This window comes from Styela clava, chromosome 14 (assembly GCF_964204865.1).
Source record: "Styela clava chromosome 14, kaStyClav1.hap1.2, whole genome shotgun sequence".
Classification (NCBI taxonomy): Eukaryota; Metazoa; Chordata; class Ascidiacea; order Stolidobranchia; family Styelidae; genus Styela; species Styela clava.
Genome location: NC_135263.1, coordinates 8224914 through 8243382, shown reverse-complemented (window position 1 = coordinate 8243382; position 18469 = coordinate 8224914). Strand labels below are relative to the sequence as shown.

The 18469-nt window shown below is 37.3% G+C and overlaps 2 protein-coding genes across 2 annotated transcripts; one reads left to right on the top strand and one right to left on the bottom strand.

Moving 5' to 3' along the window:
• Positions 1-4895: 4895 nt before the first annotated feature.
• LOC144432177 (uncharacterized) lies at positions 4896-8804 on the bottom strand. The gene is made up of 3 exons (XM_078120330.1): positions 7632-8804; positions 7070-7186; positions 4896-6338 (listed from the first exon to the last, which is right to left on the bottom strand). Exons 1-3 carry the CDS (start codon positions 7755-7757, stop codon positions 6267-6269), a joined length of 315 nt encoding a protein of 104 aa, XP_077976456.1. The 5' UTR covers positions 7758-8804; the 3' UTR covers positions 4896-6266.
• A 2501-nt stretch (positions 8805-11305) lies between these two features.
• On the top strand, positions 11306-12441 carry LOC144432046 (uncharacterized). Its single transcript, XM_078120058.1, has 2 exons — positions 11306-11399; positions 11906-12441. Exons 1-2 carry the CDS (start codon positions 11306-11308, stop codon positions 12439-12441), a joined length of 630 nt encoding a protein of 209 aa, XP_077976184.1.
• The last annotated feature ends 6028 nt before the right edge of the window (positions 12442-18469 follow it).

The following is an 18469-nucleotide window of genomic DNA, read 5'->3' as shown; positions in this document are numbered from 1 at the left end:
CATTATAGCACACCATACCATCTCTATTACGAGAATGAGGATCAAAAACAAAGTACGTCGATTCGTCCTTGATTATTCCCAATGTGTTGCTGTTCAGCGTAAAGAGAGCACATACGCTGCTACTAAACGTCTCTGCAAGCGACATTATGCCAACCATATGTTCGGACGGAGCTTCTGACGAACCAACAGCACCAGTTAATGGGCTCTGGTACTTTATTTCGTACAGTACGTCGTTCAACTCATAAGTTGAGGGCAACTCTGTGACCATGAGATAGTTGTCAATATAACCCAAAAAGTCTTGGACCCCACGATATAGTTTGTCGCCTTCTACGAGAATTTCATCCAAATCATTTGAACGCCATAAAGTTGCACGAGTATTGGCGTGCTTAATAAGCGCAATCAGGCAGTTTGCAATGCATTGTCGTCCACGGCTGGCGAAGTTAAATCTAGCATCAGACTGGCTGAATTCACCAGTAACCACCTTAAGAGCAAGGCGTTTACGCGTCATTTTCTAGTATCTTTTTCGTGGCATTTCTACGCACAATAATAGTTATACCGTATTAGTTAGCAACCAATTCCAGAAAGTGCTGTCAACAACGATTTCTGCGAAGGAATGAATTATTATCCTTTCGTAGATCGTCTTATCAAAGAGAGCGCTTATCGCGATGCGTTTTTTCCTCGCGTGTATGCGTCTCTCGCTTACTGCGTCGTTAGCTTAATGTTACTATGAGTTCCGCGTTTTATTGCGGAGAGTAATCACTACGTGAATTAATAACATGCTTGAAAATGAAATTAGACGCTTTCTTAATATGAAATTGTTCCTGCTGTGGTTTACATTTTCGCCGTCTGAACGATAGTCAAAAAGATATTTACGCTTTTGCTTCTGTCATCCCCGAATAAACTAATAAAACTTCATTCGCGGTATTGTGTTGACTTTTTATTACATTGTTTTTATTTTGTTAGGAGGTAGGCAGTTATGAACACGATCGATTAGCGCAAGTTGTTGAGTCAAAAATGAATTCACGGCGAATGTTGTCCGCGTAGTCTCTGCTATGTTTCCCCGTCAAATACGCGTCAATTTACGAACCCAGAAGAGTTACAGAGAAAAAGTTAACACTTTACTTCAGTGTTTATCTAGCTGCGACTCATTTTATTACATGGCTGCATTACGCGGGAAGCCTGTTAAAGCTGCAAGCAGCTCTAGTTTATGTTTGTTATGGAGTTTTCAAAATAAACTATCTATCTAACGCGTGGAATCCAACGGGACCAAATGTCTACATTTGCGGTAAGCCCTTTATCAGTGGTAAGTATCCATATGTTTGCCAATAGTTTTTTTTTATTTCTGGAATTGCTCTATTTTTGATAAGTAATTAAACACTTGTAATGCTCTTTATTGTGTTTTTTTCCTGACTTACCTTATGCATGTACCATTGCACTTCTTCATTGGTGAAATAAACTAAAATATTTTAATTTCTCAAAGTATCTGACTTGTTGTCATGTCGAAAAAAATTGCAAGAAATTAATTTTTTAGGCAAACCAGTTAGAGATTCCTGCAATCCAGACTATATTCCATCAATTTTTGTATAATCCAATTAAAAAAGATCTTCCAGATACAGCAGTGCAAAAGATAGAAGTGTGCATATCAATCAATCGTTTATTTATCATCACAAAAACAAGTTCAAATAAAAACGGATACAATGAATAAATATACGGTACAGTTCGCATAAAAAAGTGAAAAGTCATAAAATAGAAATCCAGAACCAATCGATACTGCAGCTTCATCTCATAGTGAGTCAAATGCAACCGCCAAAGAAAATCAATTGGAGTTACTCGAGGGGAAAAATTTACAAATCAGAAAATAGAAAGATGGAGCTTTAGACAAATTAGGTAATTTAGAAAATTTTGAGGCAGAACTTTTGCAGCTTAGAACGGAGCAAAATGAGGCAGTGGAAAAACTAGAAAATTTTTAACATTTTCAGTTACCAAAACTTGAGCAAAAAGCCAAAGAAATTTATTTACTATACTGGTTTACCAGTAGAAACATTTGATGTTATGTTCAATTTCCTCTGCCCCTGTTTCTAGATCCGTGCCATTATAAAATTAATATATTTAGATTTAAATGCTCATGTTCATTTCCTGTTGACGACATCCCATTAAAAGCCCTTGTGCATGATTTACAGACACACAGTCATTCTCCATACTGCAAGAAAAGTGGTGGATGTAGATTTAATTACTCAAAACCGCCAAGTGAAGAAGTAATAATAGCAAAAGAAGCCGATGAGGATAAGAGTGAAATAATGGCCCAGTCTAAAATTGTTTTAAAAAAGTCCGTGTTACGCTATCGTCTTCGTACCGAGACACCAGTTCCGATGTAAGTATGGACGATTTACTACAAAATTTTTAATTGACAAGTTAGACCAAAACACCTAGCAGGTCTGATCGGAAGCCGGCAAATGTTAGTTTATAATAGTCCCGATTGTCTAACTCTAAAAAGTGTTTCAAGCCACGAAAAATTTATATGTATGATACAGTAAAACAGTTTAGAAAACTTTTATCTTACACTTAAAGGGGGGTCTGGCAGATGCTTGGTCTAATATGGTATATCACATGTTGAAGGTACCAGTATTTGGAGCCCTTCATACGCTGGAGAAGCAATGAAATGTTGTTGTTTTTTAAATATGAATACAAAACAGTGGCGGCGCGTCAATAGGTTTTTTCGGTATAATAAAAAATATTCGAAAAATACCTCAATATCGGTTGCACAGACTGTCTACACTAGCCATATTCTCCCGACATGGTTCATTTTTCGCTCGCAAAGCCTTCGCCGAACGTCGACGGGGCGACGCCGATTTTGCCCCGGTTGCTCATTGTATATCGTATTCTCTCTTTTATCTTCCACTCGCCGCGTTTGTCTCGCTTGTTTTCTGTTTCTTTTACTAAATCATCGGGGCCGATCTGGGCTTGCCCCGAAATTATGACGACACAATGCCGACGTTTCTTACAACAACGTGTTGACATATTCACGCATTCCTTCTCGTTCGTTGGTTGCTTGAAGAGTTGATAGTTTCCTCGCCTTCGTTTTTGTCGCTTGTTTCGCTATTTGAATCAGTTAGAGACCTTTAGTCCATTTGCTTTCGATTTTCCACATTCCTTTTGAGCTCCTCACTTCTTTCCGGCTTCGCATTTCTTAGCCTTAGACCTCATAATGAATAAGGTTGATGCACTACTTCGCACTCCGTTTTCGCAGCTGCCGCTGGAACAAAAATTAGAGGTACAACGTCTTGGGCCTTATCAACCAAAAAACTGTTCACTGGAACAATCCCATGACGGAGGAAAGCGTCGGCGTACATTCTGCGCAGAAACTTGGTATAAAAAACATTAATGGTTGTGTTACAGCGAGGACAAAAATGCACTTTTTTGTTTTTATTGCCTACTTTTTGCTACTGCCCGTGACTCACGTTGGTGTAAATTTGGTTTTAGAGATCTTAAACATCTTTCCGAGCGTGCCAGGGATCATCAATCTTCTATGGAGCATCTGGACAATGCAGTAAAATACCGAACATTCGGAAATGTTAATATTGCAGCACAGTTGGATGAAGGACGCGCGGTTTCTATTCGTCGGCACAACCAAAACGTCGAGAAAAACCGCTCTGTTCTCGGTCGATTGATAGATGTTTTGAAGTTCGTTGGTTGTCACGAGCTGTCCCTCCGTGGGCACGATGAACGGGCTGGCTCTTTTAATAGAGGGGTTTTTTTGGATATGGTGGAATACACCGCATCCCTAGATACAGTATTGAGAGATCATCTTGATGTCGCAACTGTTTCGAAAGGGACATCTAAGAATATTCAAAATGATTTGCTCGACTCAATGTATAAAATTTATTTACAACATTTGGCTCTGGAAATTGAGAATTGCCAGTTCCTTTCGATTCAGTCTGACGAGACAACTGACATCACGTGCGTTTCCCAACTGGCTGTGATTTTTCGGTTTGTGAAAGATGGTAAACCTACCGAGAGATTTCACAGCTTTGTACCAATCGTTGATCGCACGGCTTGCGGGATATCGGCTGTACTGAAAGAAGTGTTACAGCCTTACAACGCGAAGTCAAAATTGATAGCTCAAACTTATGACGGCGCGGCAGTCATGAGTGGGTCGAAACATGGTGTTCAAGTTTATATAAAAGAAGATTTTCCTCATGCGCATTTTTTACATTGTTATGCACACCAATTTAACCTCGTTATTAAAAATATGTGTCTTGATACCCCTCTCGTCCGTATATTTTTTGCAAATGTTTCGGGGTTTTCTTCATTTTTTTCCGTTTCGCCAAAGCGCTCTGACCTCCTTCGCCAGATATGTAGCCGCCGTCTCCCAGCTTGTGCACCAACACGTTGGAACTTCCAATCACGCGTGGTGCAGGGCGTGTCCGAAATTAGGTCTGAGTTCATTGAGTGTTTCAATGGCATTCAGAGCTCTCCGGTTTAGGACGAACGCTCTGTGAGGGAGGCGGCGGGTCTAAAGCGTCTGCTAGAAGATGGTGCGTTTTCATTTTTTCTCGCTTTTTTCTCCACAATATTCTATCACGTGGATGTATTATACGGCGCATTGCAGTCAAGGCTAATGGATGGAGCGTCTGTGCAGTCGTGTATTTCAGACTTCTGCGATGCTGTATCTCGTATCCGGGAAACAATAAAATACGACGACACATGGAGTGCTTCTTCACGCCGCGGGCAAACAACGCAGCGTTTGATTTTGTCTGCAAAGGAATGCTTTGACATTCTGGTGAATCAAATAGGCAATTGTCTGCGCACTGAACACCTTGCCGCGTTCTCTTTGATGAACCAAAAAAAATTTTCAAAATTTGCACGTCAATTTCCCATCCATTTGTTGGCTACTGTCTCCAAATTTTACCCCATGATAAACGTGGGTAAATTGGAAAATGAATTGCGATGTATATACACCAATCAAACTTTTTTGAACATCACATCAACTTGCGCGTTCTATGGGTTCCTCATAGATAACACTCTAGTAACTACCTTTGCGGCGTCTGCAAAATTTCTGGACATCATTTTGACGACGCCTATTTCTTCCGCCGACGCAGAGCGAACATTCAGCACGCTGAAGCATATTAAAACGTATCTCAGAAACACAATGAAGCAAGATAGATTAAATTCCTTGGCTGTTTTATCCATTCACAGAGACGTTATTTCTGGGATGCATGACTTTAATCAACGCGTTATTGAGCATTTTGCTTCCAAGAAACCGCGGCGTGTTGCATATATGTTCAAGCAGTAGAAGTCAAGCAGCATATATATCTATGAGTGAGCGACGCATGTCCTTATCTTTACATTAACTTTCCTTTCTTCATAGTAACGTTTTAAACCTTATTTTAGGTTTTGTCTGCTTTCCCGAAGTTTCTGTTAATATGTCATTGTATTTATCTGGGTAAATATTGCCTTTCCTTTTGAAAGAGGTTTCAAAATAAACTATGTCTATATTTATTAATCCCTTGACTTGGACCGGTTTTAAAGACACTTTCTTATCGTTAAAAATTGTCGCTTTTGCCGATTGGTTGTTACCGATGGAATTTTTTTTCTACTCATAAAATGATGGGAGAACTTACAGCGCTCATCCTGTCCCCGTAGATGGGGATGACTTGGTCCCGCAGTAGCTTGCCCCGGTTGTCAAAATGACCACGCGCCGCCACTGCTACAAAATGTGTTGCATGTAGCAGTTATTTTGTTTAAAAATCCTTGAGCTAATCACCTGTTGTAGACTTCCATTGTGTAAAACTTTATGAAATTTTATGTGATCTACTGCAGTCTTTTGTCTCCAGATGTTTCAGAGAGTAATAATAGATTTCCGTTTTTTAAGGAAGCCACGTCAGTAGTGCTGTTGCATATGTCAAAAAAAGGATTTTGCAGTTTGCAAAACTTGGCAGTTGCTCCAAATTCAGACATTTCCGAAATTCTAGCAACAGATGCAGGAAGAACCTACAAAGAAATATTTCCCCGGTTCATCTGTTATTAATGACCTGAATACTGTTGGCAATTTTAGAAATAATATTCATGACCCAAGTATATGCTCAATAGGAGATAGATCTAATAAAAAAATACAAATGAATTAATATCCAAAACAGTTCTTTGTGCTACACCTGTGCTTAATATTTAACAGACATTTTTATCAAGCTATTGAATTAAACATGTTGGTCTGTTAGTTTACATGGCTGTTTCAAATGTTTTTTTAGACATATCTTCATTAATTCCCTCTAGATGTGTTTCCATGCCAAAATTCCATCTGGTGACAGCAAACCATTCTTCAAAAGTAAGTTTCGAGAGGTCTACAAAAAATTATATTTTAGTTACGGTATTTTGAAATAAATCGCCCACAACAATTGAACCTAGTCTACCATTTAAGCATGTATGGGTTTATATATAAGTATAACAGCCACTTTGACAAAGTATTATTTGAAACAAAAATGTGAATACCCCACAAAACAAATTGGAATTAATAAAATGTAACGGTTCCAGGAGAAATATTAATGCGTTCAATAAATTTGGTGGATTTTGCAGTAGCAAAAAAGTTATTGCTATTGGTGACAAATCCATAATTTAAAAACACTCGACAAAATAATTCAAAACTTTTTGGCACATCTAAAATTATAAATATATATATATATGTTGGTATCCAATTTATGTAAAAAATGTTATTAGTACCAGCCTGAAATCAAGCAAAGTGGATTATCGTGGCAAACGTAAAACACCTCTTATTGGACACGTTTAGTGGACATAACGATCGTTTCAAAATTTTGTTGTTATTGTTATTTGTCTCCATCATTTTTAAAAAATCGCTTTTCTCTTCGAATACTGGACCAATTGCTTTGAAATTTTCAGTGGTTAAAGATAAAGTATTTCTCCAGAAGGCTATTACTTTTATTTATTTCTAAATTTCGCATGAAATCTGATATTTTGTCTAAAATTTCGCTGTATTATTTTATCCATGGGAACACTGGCTGTCCGGTTTGATTCTGTAAATTATTTCTACGCGAAACTCGGAATTTTTTGTGGGTACCGGTGGCGTCAAAGGTAAATACTGCTTCGCTCTGGTTAACGTGTCCATATATTTGAGCACAGCTCTCTTGTGTTGTAATATGCAGCTGGTGATTTCGTATACAATGACAGAATGAGTCTAGGAAAAAATTATCAAGATCAGTACAGTAGAACTCCATCATAAAACACTAATTAATTGAAGTTAAAATATGTGTGTTTAATATATGTTTTTCATACAGACGTCACAATTTCAGGGTGGTATCGCTCCCACATTTCTTTTTTTTTTGCTGACAGTTTTAGTTGCTCCACCAAAAATTTTCATTAATATGGTGTAAGCTAATTCTGATTTTTGAGATAAAGCATCACCCATCAGTCAATTTATATTCTTGCTTACTGCTTTGATCACACTGCAACTTTTTTATGATCCGAAAATATACATATCTCTTATAAAATTTACATTCCTTGACATGGGTTCCCTATAAGAACATTTACAACTTACTCTTTTTATGCTGAGCAATCGTAGCACAAAGCGGCTCTCTACTACATCTACTCATGGGAGCTTTGAGGTGAATTTAAAATCTTACTGTCAATATGCTTTCGATTGCTGGACCGGTCCTAGAGCCTTCCCACTCAATTGATTGCTCTTCTATTTTGTTTTGTAATCTGCATTCTATCAGTTCTATAGTCAAGTATACCGTGTAATATTCCATGTGCACAACTAACTTGAATATTTATAAGTCACTCACTTAATCTTGACGCGAGACAGCGCCGCCAGAAAAACGCAGAAAGTCGCACGATGATTTTCAAAGCAATAATAATCTGTCAGCACCAAGTCGAGCGTGACGGAAAATTCAACACCGGTACCAAATTTCCGGAGTTACACGGGGTTTGTTTAATTAAGTTAAAAATAAGATATGATCGAATAAAGGAATCTGTCCAAATTTGAAAAACTCTACATTTTCAAACCATAAAACAAAATAAATTGCTTGAACTCAACTTACTACCCAATCTACTTCGGTGATTAGATTACAGTACCTGTATTTTGCCTGTAGCCAAAATTCCCTATTTCAAAATTTATTTATAACGTCGTAGGCCGTGAGACGAAGCCCTGGAAAACGACTAGAAAATGAGTGTCGTAGCGCACATACGGTAACAAAATCAATTATTTAGTTTGGTATGAAATGAAAAATACTGAACGCATTCAAGATTGTTCCCACTAACGAAAAATGCACATTTTATATGAAAGTTGCTTTAAACACCATGATGCAAATATGGAGATTCCCCGAAAATTCACAAATTAACATCGTGAGCACAAAAGCACAAGTAAATCGGTTATTTCTCAATGAGAACTATACACTGAAAAGTTTTTTGACATCTACAAAATTAAATGAATATGAACATAACATAGTAAACAGAAATATTACAATTTATATATTTACAAATTATGTAGATGTGTATTCAAAACAAAGGCAATATTATTTATAGAAACAGGACTTTCGATACTAACAGTTATCTGAGATAAAACTAATAGTTATTTAATCGATTTCAATATCGAATTCACTTCCATCTGAATTGCTTCCGAAATCCTCATCCTCGAAATCGACTTTTCCTCTAGGTGTAAAGTGTACTACTTTTTTGCAGTCGATACAGATACTGTGCTACTGAGGCTGTTTTTGATACACGTGTATGAATTATTTTGACACCTATTTTTTTACACCTGCAGTTTGCCAACTCATGTACTGATTTAAGGGCTGGAAATAGGTTCGGGGTCGATTGTCTTGATTGTCGTGGCGTGTTATTTAGGGTTCCATTATCGTACATGGACATTTGCACCCAGCATACTTTTGAACCCACGGACATTTGCGCCCGTGAACAATTGCACCCATACATTTGCAACCGCAGATATTAGACCCCACACACAGATCGCACCCATGAACATTTGCACCCACGGGCTTTAGCACCCAATACATTTGCACTCTACTTTTGCACATGCGCGAATATTCACCCACGTACAATTGCACCCGCGTACATTTGCACCCACGGATATTCGCATCTATTGGCACTATTGACATTTGCGCCGAAATAGGGACTTCCTAATGTTATGAATGGTAATGAAGACGAACTCATTGCAAACCCGAACGCGATTAATTTAGATTCCCATCCATTTTAACTCAGATCGAGGAAAACAACCTCATTTACTCTATGGGATTTTATATAAAATTTTGAGATATTTCTGGCGGCGATAGCGAATTCATAAGATCTCATATTTTATTGTCCACAGATTGCCGTGGTATTTGAGAGTAATAATGTTTTTTTTTTGTCATGAGAAGACGCACTCCAGAGTTGCGTTGAACACAATTGAATTAATATAGTGTGACCCTTGTTTTATCTGTTAAATGATGTCATGTGATATTGTTTCCATATTTGGTATTTTGGCATTGAAAACACTGGGGGCGCGGTAACACTGTCGACCTGTCCTTTTGGTGTCCTAGGTTTGCAGTTGTCTCAGTGTGGTTGTTTTCGGATGGATTTTGGGTGTTTTGTGTCTGTGGGAGTGCCTCAAGTCTCTGGTGGGTGATCGGGGATGTTTGTTTGTGGTTTTGTGACTGTTGGATTGGGCTTGGTTGGATGTTTTTGTGTTGGACAGTGAGCTAATGTTGGGTCCCTGTTGCTGTTTTCGTGTAGTGCCATTGCAGCTCACTTAGTGTTGTATTTTCAGTTTTATCATGGAATTAGCTATCATCAGTACTGTTCAAATGCTGTGCACATATAGAATTGTTTACAGTCTTTTAAAATACCTGTCATAAGTTATTTTCAGCCTATTTTGCAAATTGTAGTAGCTGGTTCAGGGGCCGACAGTGTTGTTATGGTGTATATTGCTATCTTACATTTTATTGCTTGGTATTGTTGTTTTTGCTGTGTGCTTTCTTTGGAATGTTTGGTTGTGAACTCTATATAGCCTTTCTGGCTGGAGAATTTTGTATCCTCCTCCTGAAAAATGTCATAACTTTTTGTTCAAACGTGCGAGAACCTTCAGTTTAATTCCACCGGAAAGCGGTATTTCGCCGCTTTATGCCAGTTGTGTCTCTTGATGCGTGCGATATTCGCTTACCCGTGCGCGTTGTAAATGAGAGATTTTTTTTTTTTTTTGAAAATAGTTTTGTATTGCTCATCGGTGTGATCAATTCAAGCGAGACCGACTCGACAACAAAGTCTCTCAAATTAGACAATTACGTAAGCTTTCAGACAAATCCAAACATGCCGCTTCAGACGGCGTCGAACGCTAAATATTCAAGAAACAAAAGAGCGGGTTCATAGCGAGAAATTCTCAGCGAGGACGCTGATTGTTTCTTTATTATTGTGATTATTACCGTGTTTACGAGCTAAAACGATTACTGGCCTGCCCAAATAGCTTTCTTTCAAGTAATAACATACTCCTATGTGCATATCTTAGATTTCAAATACTTACAGATATAAAATTTGTAGAATTGGAAATATGCCGAAAAGGGAGTGACGCACATCCCGGGTTCATAAAACTCGGACAAGCATATATCATGCTTGAAAACGACGCAAAAGTTTATTATTGATTTTGTGTTGACTCAGTCTTTTGACTGAAAAAGTCGGCTCTTTCAACGATCGCGTAATCGCGGCGACTGTTTCAGAAGAGAATGGTAATTTCCGATTTTGAAACCCCTTCTTTTGAAAATCTTGGCCGCGCCCTGAGTAGAAGAGTATGGTCCATATGTTTGCCAGTTTTATAAAGACGTTCCCTGGCAGCATTTACATTCTTCATATCATCTTCATACAGTGAACAAATAAATTTTTCAGTCTTAGCCTGCGTTAGGTAGAATTGGTGAATCATTGCCGTTTTCCTCTGTAGTACAGTATCTAAAACAAGGGAGAAAAAAGGAAACAACGCAAGTGTTTTTCGGCGAATGAAAACACCTCTAAATACTGATTAATACTTCTCATACGATAATGCATTTTATCTGATGTATTACAGTCTACTGCAGTGCAGTGTTTGTATACTAGACCAGTGATTCCCAAAGTGGGCGATATCGCCCCCCGGTGGGCGAAAACGATACGGAAGGGGACAAAAAAGCCGAATGGGACGAAAAAGCCGAATTTCGCAAACAATGAGGAATTGCGAGTTGCTGGAGACGATTTTTGGAAATATGTAAAAAGACAAGAATTTGGAGATGTTATTGATGCCTTGCTGAAAGACAATCATAGAAGTACATCTGGAAAACCAGTACTGATGAGATTGGAGATTGCAAATTTCCTGCATAAACTCAATCCGATTGTGAAAGATGGCTTCGTCAGAGTTGATGCGAGATTGAGAAATGCACCTGGTAATTTTGATGTTAAACGTCCGATTGTACTCCCACACAAACATCATGTAACTAAGATTATTATACGAAAACATCATGTATCTTCACATTATTCTGATATGGGGCGTACATGGGCTTCTCTGAGACAACGATTTTGGATTGTTGAATGAGGCGCTATGGTGAAATCTGTCAGAAAAGGCATGCACTATCTATGTTCTGTCGAAAAATAGTTCACCTGTGAGTAAACAAATTATGGCAGATCTTCCGAAAGAAAGAGTCACACCAGGTGAAAGACCATTTGCCTATGTTGGAGTGGACTACTTCGGATATTTTCTTGTAAAGCAAGGACGAAGTGCCGTCAAGAGGCAGGGCTGTTTATTTACATACATGACAACTCGTGCCGTACACTTGGAAGCTGCATACTTGATGAATGCAGATTCATTAATAAATGTGCTAAGAAGATTTATTGCGCGTAGAATTAGACCATTCCAAGTTCATCTGTGACAACGGTAGTAATTTCGTTGCAGCAAATAAAATTCTACGTAAGGAAATAGAAGTTTGGAATTCAAGCAAAGTTGGACAGTTTTTGCATCAGGAAAATATTAAATTCCAGTTCAATCCACCTACTGCTTCAAATTTTGGAGGATGTTATGAAAGATTAATTTATTCCGTTCGAAAGATTTTGGTTGCTCTTTTACACGACCAATTGGTGTCAGATGAAGCTTTGGCTACTATTTTTTGTGTAGTGGAATCACAGTTGAATTCCAGACCCATCACTCCAATAAATTTTGATCCAAAGGATGATGAGCCACTCACTCCAAATCATTTGCTATTACTAAATCCTGAAAGTAATTTTCCTCCTGGCATATTCGACAAAAAAGATTGTTACACTCGAAGAACATGGCGACAAATTCAGTATTTGGCTGACCAGTTTTGGATCCAGTGGACAAAAGAACACTTAGCCACACTTCAGACACGACAGAAATGTACCTCGAAAGAACGTAATATGAAAATTGGTGATATGTTGCTACTTGTGAACAATACTATACCAAGAGGAAAGTGACAGACAGGACGTGTCATGGAAACTAGACACAATAAACTTGGAGATGTGCGTCAAGTTACTGTGTAGACATCCGAAGGTTTACTGAAAAGGCCAATTGCAAAGTTGTGTTTAATTCATAAAGGTAATGAGTAAAATGTTTTCAAGTGTGTGATATTCTCGATGTGAGAAATTTGTGAGTAAGATGCTTTTACTGGGTTCCAACATCTGGCTGGAGGAATGCTACATCGAGAATCGAATTAACTTGAATTTTGAAGTGACGTAGTAATTTATTTCTTTTTGTTGACGCCGTAATTTCCGTGTGTGCTTCTACACACTTTATTGCGAAACGATTGAGAGAGTCTTCGTGGGAAATTGTTTGCCCATACCCGTCTAGCATAGTCGGTACAGTATCTCGGGATAGTTTCGGTACTTTGCTTTTAGATAGCGCTTTACTTTTGTAGAGAATGGCGCTCGTTTCGTTGTAAATAAGTTGAATTGGTTTAGCGGTCTTGACTTATTGTTTTTACATTAGGATTGTTGCATGCTAGACACGATTGAATAATGTAGATCAGAATTGATATAGACATAGGCCTATTTTATGAGCATTAGATTGCTATTGTGATTGATTTTACAGTCATAGTTTATTTAATTGTTTGGTTGGATTTCATTGACGAATGATTTCATGTTCAACGTATAATATTTTAGGCCTAGAATAGCAGACAAATTCGGTAGGATATGATTCGTAACTCTTTTTGATCTGAAGGCTGCAAGTTATTTGATAGTAATTTGGTTCGACTTGCTAATTGACTATATTTGATAATTGTGTGCATAAATTTGAGTAGGCTTCCTAAAGACCGAATTGATTATGATTATTTATTTATTGAAAGTATTTGTGCTGATTTGTTTTACATTTGTAATAAGATAACCGTGTCAAGTGTATACTTCGAGTTGTGGGATTTTTTGAATTTGAGGATACAAACTTGAGGCGTGGAAGACCGCGTTATTGAACTGTTAATAAATTCTAGTATGCAACCGGTGTCGTCCAGGACCAGATCAAAGAACGATTGTTATATTTAGTGGTTGCTCGCAATTATCAAAAAACAGTTCCTTCTCCCATGTTTCCTTCACGTATTCCATCAATCTCTTCGGTGAAACCGTGGTAAAGGATTCCTCTTCTCGAAATCGGCGTTTGAAGCTCTCGAAGTCACCTGTAGACGCTCATTTTCAGTTCAGCGATACCCACCATCAAAATTCAATGAATTAATTATGATTGAAGTTTAAAGAGCGCTAAAAAGTTTAAAAATTAAAATCTCACTGAATGGGCTACAGAGAGACATTTACAGATTAACAGAGCATTAATATATCTTCGAATTACAGTTGTGCTCCTGCCACAAGATGGTAATAATGAGCAACATTAGTGTAAATTCGATAAAAAGTTGAACTTTGGAAATAGCAAGAATAATAGAAAAAAATGGGGAAAAAATGTACCTGATCAATTAATATGTTGATAAATTTTTGATTCCATATGGTGTCGGTGTAGTGATTGTGGATAGAAACACAATTCTTTTCTTACAAAGTTTCTGTATCTTAACTACCAATTATTACGGCAAACAGTATCATTATTGATCATAGTCGGTAGAGTATCTCGGGATAGTTTCGGTACTTTGCTTTTAGATAGCGCTTTACTTTTGTAGAGAATGGCGCTCGTTTCGTTGTAAATAAGTTGAATTGGTTTAGCGGTCTTGACTTATTGTTTTTACATTAGGATTGTTGCATGCTAGACACGATTGAATAATGTAGATCAGAATTGATATAGACATAGGCCTATTTTATGAGCATTAGATTGCTATTGTGATTGATTTTACAGTCATAGTTTATTTAATTGTTTGGTTGGATTTCATTGACGAATGATTTCATGTTCAACGTATAATATTTTAGGCCTAGAATAGCAGACAAATTCGGTAGGATATGATTCGTAACTCTTTTTGATCTGAAGGCTGCAAGTTATTTGATAGTAATTTGGTTCGACTTGCTAATTGACTATATTTGATAATTGTGTGCGTAAATTTGAGTAGGCTTCCTAAAGACCGAATTGATTATGATTATTCATTTATTGAAAGTATTTGTGCTGATTTGTTTTACATTTGTAATAAGATAACCGTGTCAAGTGTATACTTCGAGTTATGGGATTTTTTGAATTTGAGGATACAAACTTGAGGCGTGGAAGACCGCGTTATTGAACTGTTAATAAATTCTAGTATGCAACCGGTGTCGTCCAGGACCAGATCAAAGAACGATTGTTATATTTAGTGGTTGCTCGCAATTATCAAAAAACAGTTCCTTCTCCCATGTTTCCTTCACGTATTCCATCAATCTCTTCGGTGAAACCGTGGTAAAGGATTCCTCTTCTCGAAATCGGCGTTTGAAGCTCTCGAAGTCACCTGTAGACGCTCATTTTCAGTTCAGCGATACCCACCATCAAAATTCAATGAATTAATTATGATTGAAGTTTAAAGAGCGCTAAAAAGTTTAGAAATTAAAATCTCACTGAATGGGCTACAGAGAGACATTTACAGATTAACAGAGCATTAATATATCTTCGAATTACAGTTGTGCTCCTGCCACAAGATGGTAATAATGAGCAACATTAGTGTAAATTCGATAAAAAGTTGAACTTTGGAAATAGCAAGAATAATAGAAAAAAATGGGGAAAAAATGTACCTGATCAATTAATATGTTGATAAATTTTTGATTCCATATGGTGTCGGTGTAGTGATTGTGGATAGAAACACAATTCTTTTCTTACAAAGTTTCTGTATCTTCTGTCTTCTGTATCTAACTACCAATTATTACGGCAAACAGTATCATTATTGATCATACATACGTAATTTTAGCCTGACTCGGAATCTACATTTGAACCACTTCACGTCATGCGTCAACTAGATTTTTTCTCTTCGTGATATCAATCGTAATTTTATCCAACATAAGTACAATTGAGAATTTCCCGGTAATCATTTTAGGTATAACAATTGTTGTGGTACATTTTTGTTGGTAATCACAATAGGTTCTTAACCCTCTACTAGACACAAAAACTCTCAAGTTCAAGGTTGGTTTTTACAAATTTTTGGGTGCTAGATCGCATAGATAAAATATTATTGAAGAAGTGCTTTTTAACGATATGTAGCCGTATAGAACTCTAGTATACGCTATCTTAAAAGCCATGAGTGAATTACTAGGGCCCAATGGCCGGTGATAAAAAAATTTTCTTAAATAATTTTGCAAAATGAGCTAGAGGAAGCGGCCTGAGACGAGTTCGCAAGTAATCTCAAATTCCCAGGAAGAAAAATAAACCCAAAATACAAAAATTACAATGATTTACACCAACTCCTAAAAATACTCCGAGGAAAAATCCCTTTGTCTTTTTGGCGCTCAAACCCCTACCCATTTTGCATGGTTATTTTTAAAATTATTTTTTTTGTCAACCATTAAGCCCTAAAGCTTCTCTCATGGCTTTCTAAAAGCGTGTGCTAGAGTTCTATTCAGCATATATCTTCAAAACACACTTCTCCAACAACAACAAAAATTGTATGCGAAAAAATTTCAAAAATTTTTAAAAAAAACCCTTGACTTTGAGATATTCTGTGTACAGTAGAGGGTTAATAATTAATTCCTAACTAAATGATTTTATTTCAACGTTTTCGTAAAGATTTCCCAACAGAACAATACCAAAACGACTATTATAGCATAACTGGTTTAAAATGGTTACACAACTGTATTTACAGAATTATCATGTTCAAGGCTTCAATTACCAATTTTGATGACGTCCCTGCTCTAATTATTACTGCACAGACCCCCCAATGCGAAAGATGTAAACAATCCAATACGCACAGCTACGCGTGAAAATTACCATTAATTTTGCTTTTTTTTCACCTACAAAAAATCTCGATACCTCTGCCAAGTATGGTGCAGTCGAAATCATATTTATCAAAACATCACAGTGCCAGGGATGGTATGTATGACTAAAAATACATGCTAAACCAATACCGAGAATATCGGACGGATACCGAAGACTTATCGATCGAAAGTTAGGGATCCCACCGTGTGTCCCATCACTAATTAATTAATAACTCGCCAATTATACGACATAATTCATCCAAAATCAATAGATCCGAGATATGATGAATGCACATGCAAAATTTGAAGCAGATCCAACCTCGCTTTCGTGAGATATCGCGAGTATCTAACAGACAGACAAACAAACAAACAGACAAATACCTATCAACATCGATCTTAAGATCGATAAGTAATAAGTCATTATAAAGGAGTTAATGTTATTGATTTTCTGTCTGAGTCGCGTCAACAATTTCAGACATCTGACAGGCGATTTTAAAATAAACGCTACCATTCGCACTTTGCGTCACGACTGGAAGGTTTTATCGCTACTCTCTTATTAGGGCATTACGTCAATAAATAGCTAGAGCGATATTAACAGTAGGTTACCCGTCGCTAATGTACATAGTGCCGGTAAGCTCATATGAAGCCATAACCGACCAGCGGTTACGTGAACCACCCAACGACGGCGAGGAGTCCAGCAATCCTCTCGCACATAACCATCCCTGCATGGGATTCGAACCTGCGAACCCACGCAGAGTAATTAGAGGTGCGGTGGCGAGCGTATTCCTAACGCTTAGCCCGTTGAGCCACACCGCCGCGCCAAATTACAAGTCACCTGTAGACGCTCGTTCTCAGTTCAGCGATACCCCACCATCAAAGTTTAGTGAATTAATTATGAATGAAGTTTAAGGAGCGCCAAAAAATTTAGAAATTGAAATCTCACTGAAGGGGCTACAGAGAGACATTTAATGTTTAACAGAGCATTAATATATCTTCGAAATACAAGTGTGCTTCAACCACAAGATGGTGTTAAGAGGGAGGTGGTTCAATTTCCGCGCAACATTCGCGATTAAAAAACGGATGACGAGATTTCTGTTGCGTAAAATATTCAATCCATGACCGATGCGAGCATTTAAAGTGTCTCGTCGTTATAATGTACTTGTGCTCATCTTTACTCACCTTTGATTCGAGATTACTATTAGGATTACTAAAATGAAAGAATACTATTCTAATAACATAAAATATGTGATAAACTGCCAACTGTAAATAAATTGGAGTCGTATATTTGCGATCTTGGGATTTGTCAAACTTGATTTGTTCTTCCGCACTTAAGATAATTATTAAGCAAGATATCGCCGTTCAAAAAATCACAATGTCTGGACAAAATACGAACAATTGAAATTTATTTTATTGCATTCGGCTCCGTCGGTAGTTTCAGAATGAAAAAAGGTACATCACGGATCGCGCGCACAATTGATTGCGTGCGGCTCCGTCGGCAGTTTCAAAATGGGTAAAAAAGGTACATCGCACGCACAATTGACGATTTCGCAGTTACTACGATGAAAATTTAACATAACAGCAAATTTTGTGATTTACTATGTCTATAAAAGCGTTTTCAATCTGAGGTGAGTCTGCTGAAACCAAACATGTGATCTTCCATTTTAAGTTTTAATATTTTGGAATGCCGCTTTTCAATCAAAAAATTTGAGTTGCGGATCTACCTCTTCATTAATTATTATTTTCAGCAGTTCGTTGCCGATGACTATAAAATGGTAACATATTTTTCACATTGAACTCATAATTCCCCACGAGAATAAAAAAGCAATTAACGTCGTCCGTCATTGTGTAACAATACATGTATATATATGCCGAGGGAAATTTTTTTTTAGGGAGAATAAACACCGGCGTAAAGATTGTAGGTTCAAATACACGCCGCCATGCTGAGGAAAAAATCGGAGATTGTAACAAAATGCAATCGCGCACATTATTAGCGGCCTTTTAAGTCTTCCAAAAATGTCAAAAGATTCGAACCCGAATTTATTAGTATGTTTGTCAAGTGTCAAATTTACAGCTTTAGTATATATAATTTATGTTTGAAATTTAGATATATTTATGTTTTGTATTAACTCTATTAAAAAAGGTTCAGCATTTAAAT

Bases quoted from the DNA above. Each gene is read 5' to 3' on its own strand.
- LOC144432177 (XM_078120330.1), bottom strand. From the start codon at position 7,757: ATGGAATATTACACGGTATACTTGACTATAGAACTGATAGAATGCAGA. The intron at 7,187-7,631 runs GTAAGATTTTAA...ATTTTTTCCTAG, and splicing joins CAATCGAAAGCATATTGACA to ACTCATTCTGTCATTGTATA. The intron at 6,339-7,069 runs GTACCCACAAAA...AATTTTTTGTAG, and splicing joins ATTTACCTTTGACGCCACCG to ACCTCTCGAAACTTACTTTT.
- LOC144432046 (XM_078120058.1), top strand. From the start codon at position 11,306: ATGAGATTGGAGATTGCAAATTTCCTGCATAAACTCAATCCGATTGTG. The intron at 11,400-11,905 runs GTAATTTTGATG...ATTTCGTTGCAG, and splicing joins GAGATTGAGAAATGCACCTG to CAAATAAAATTCTACGTAAG.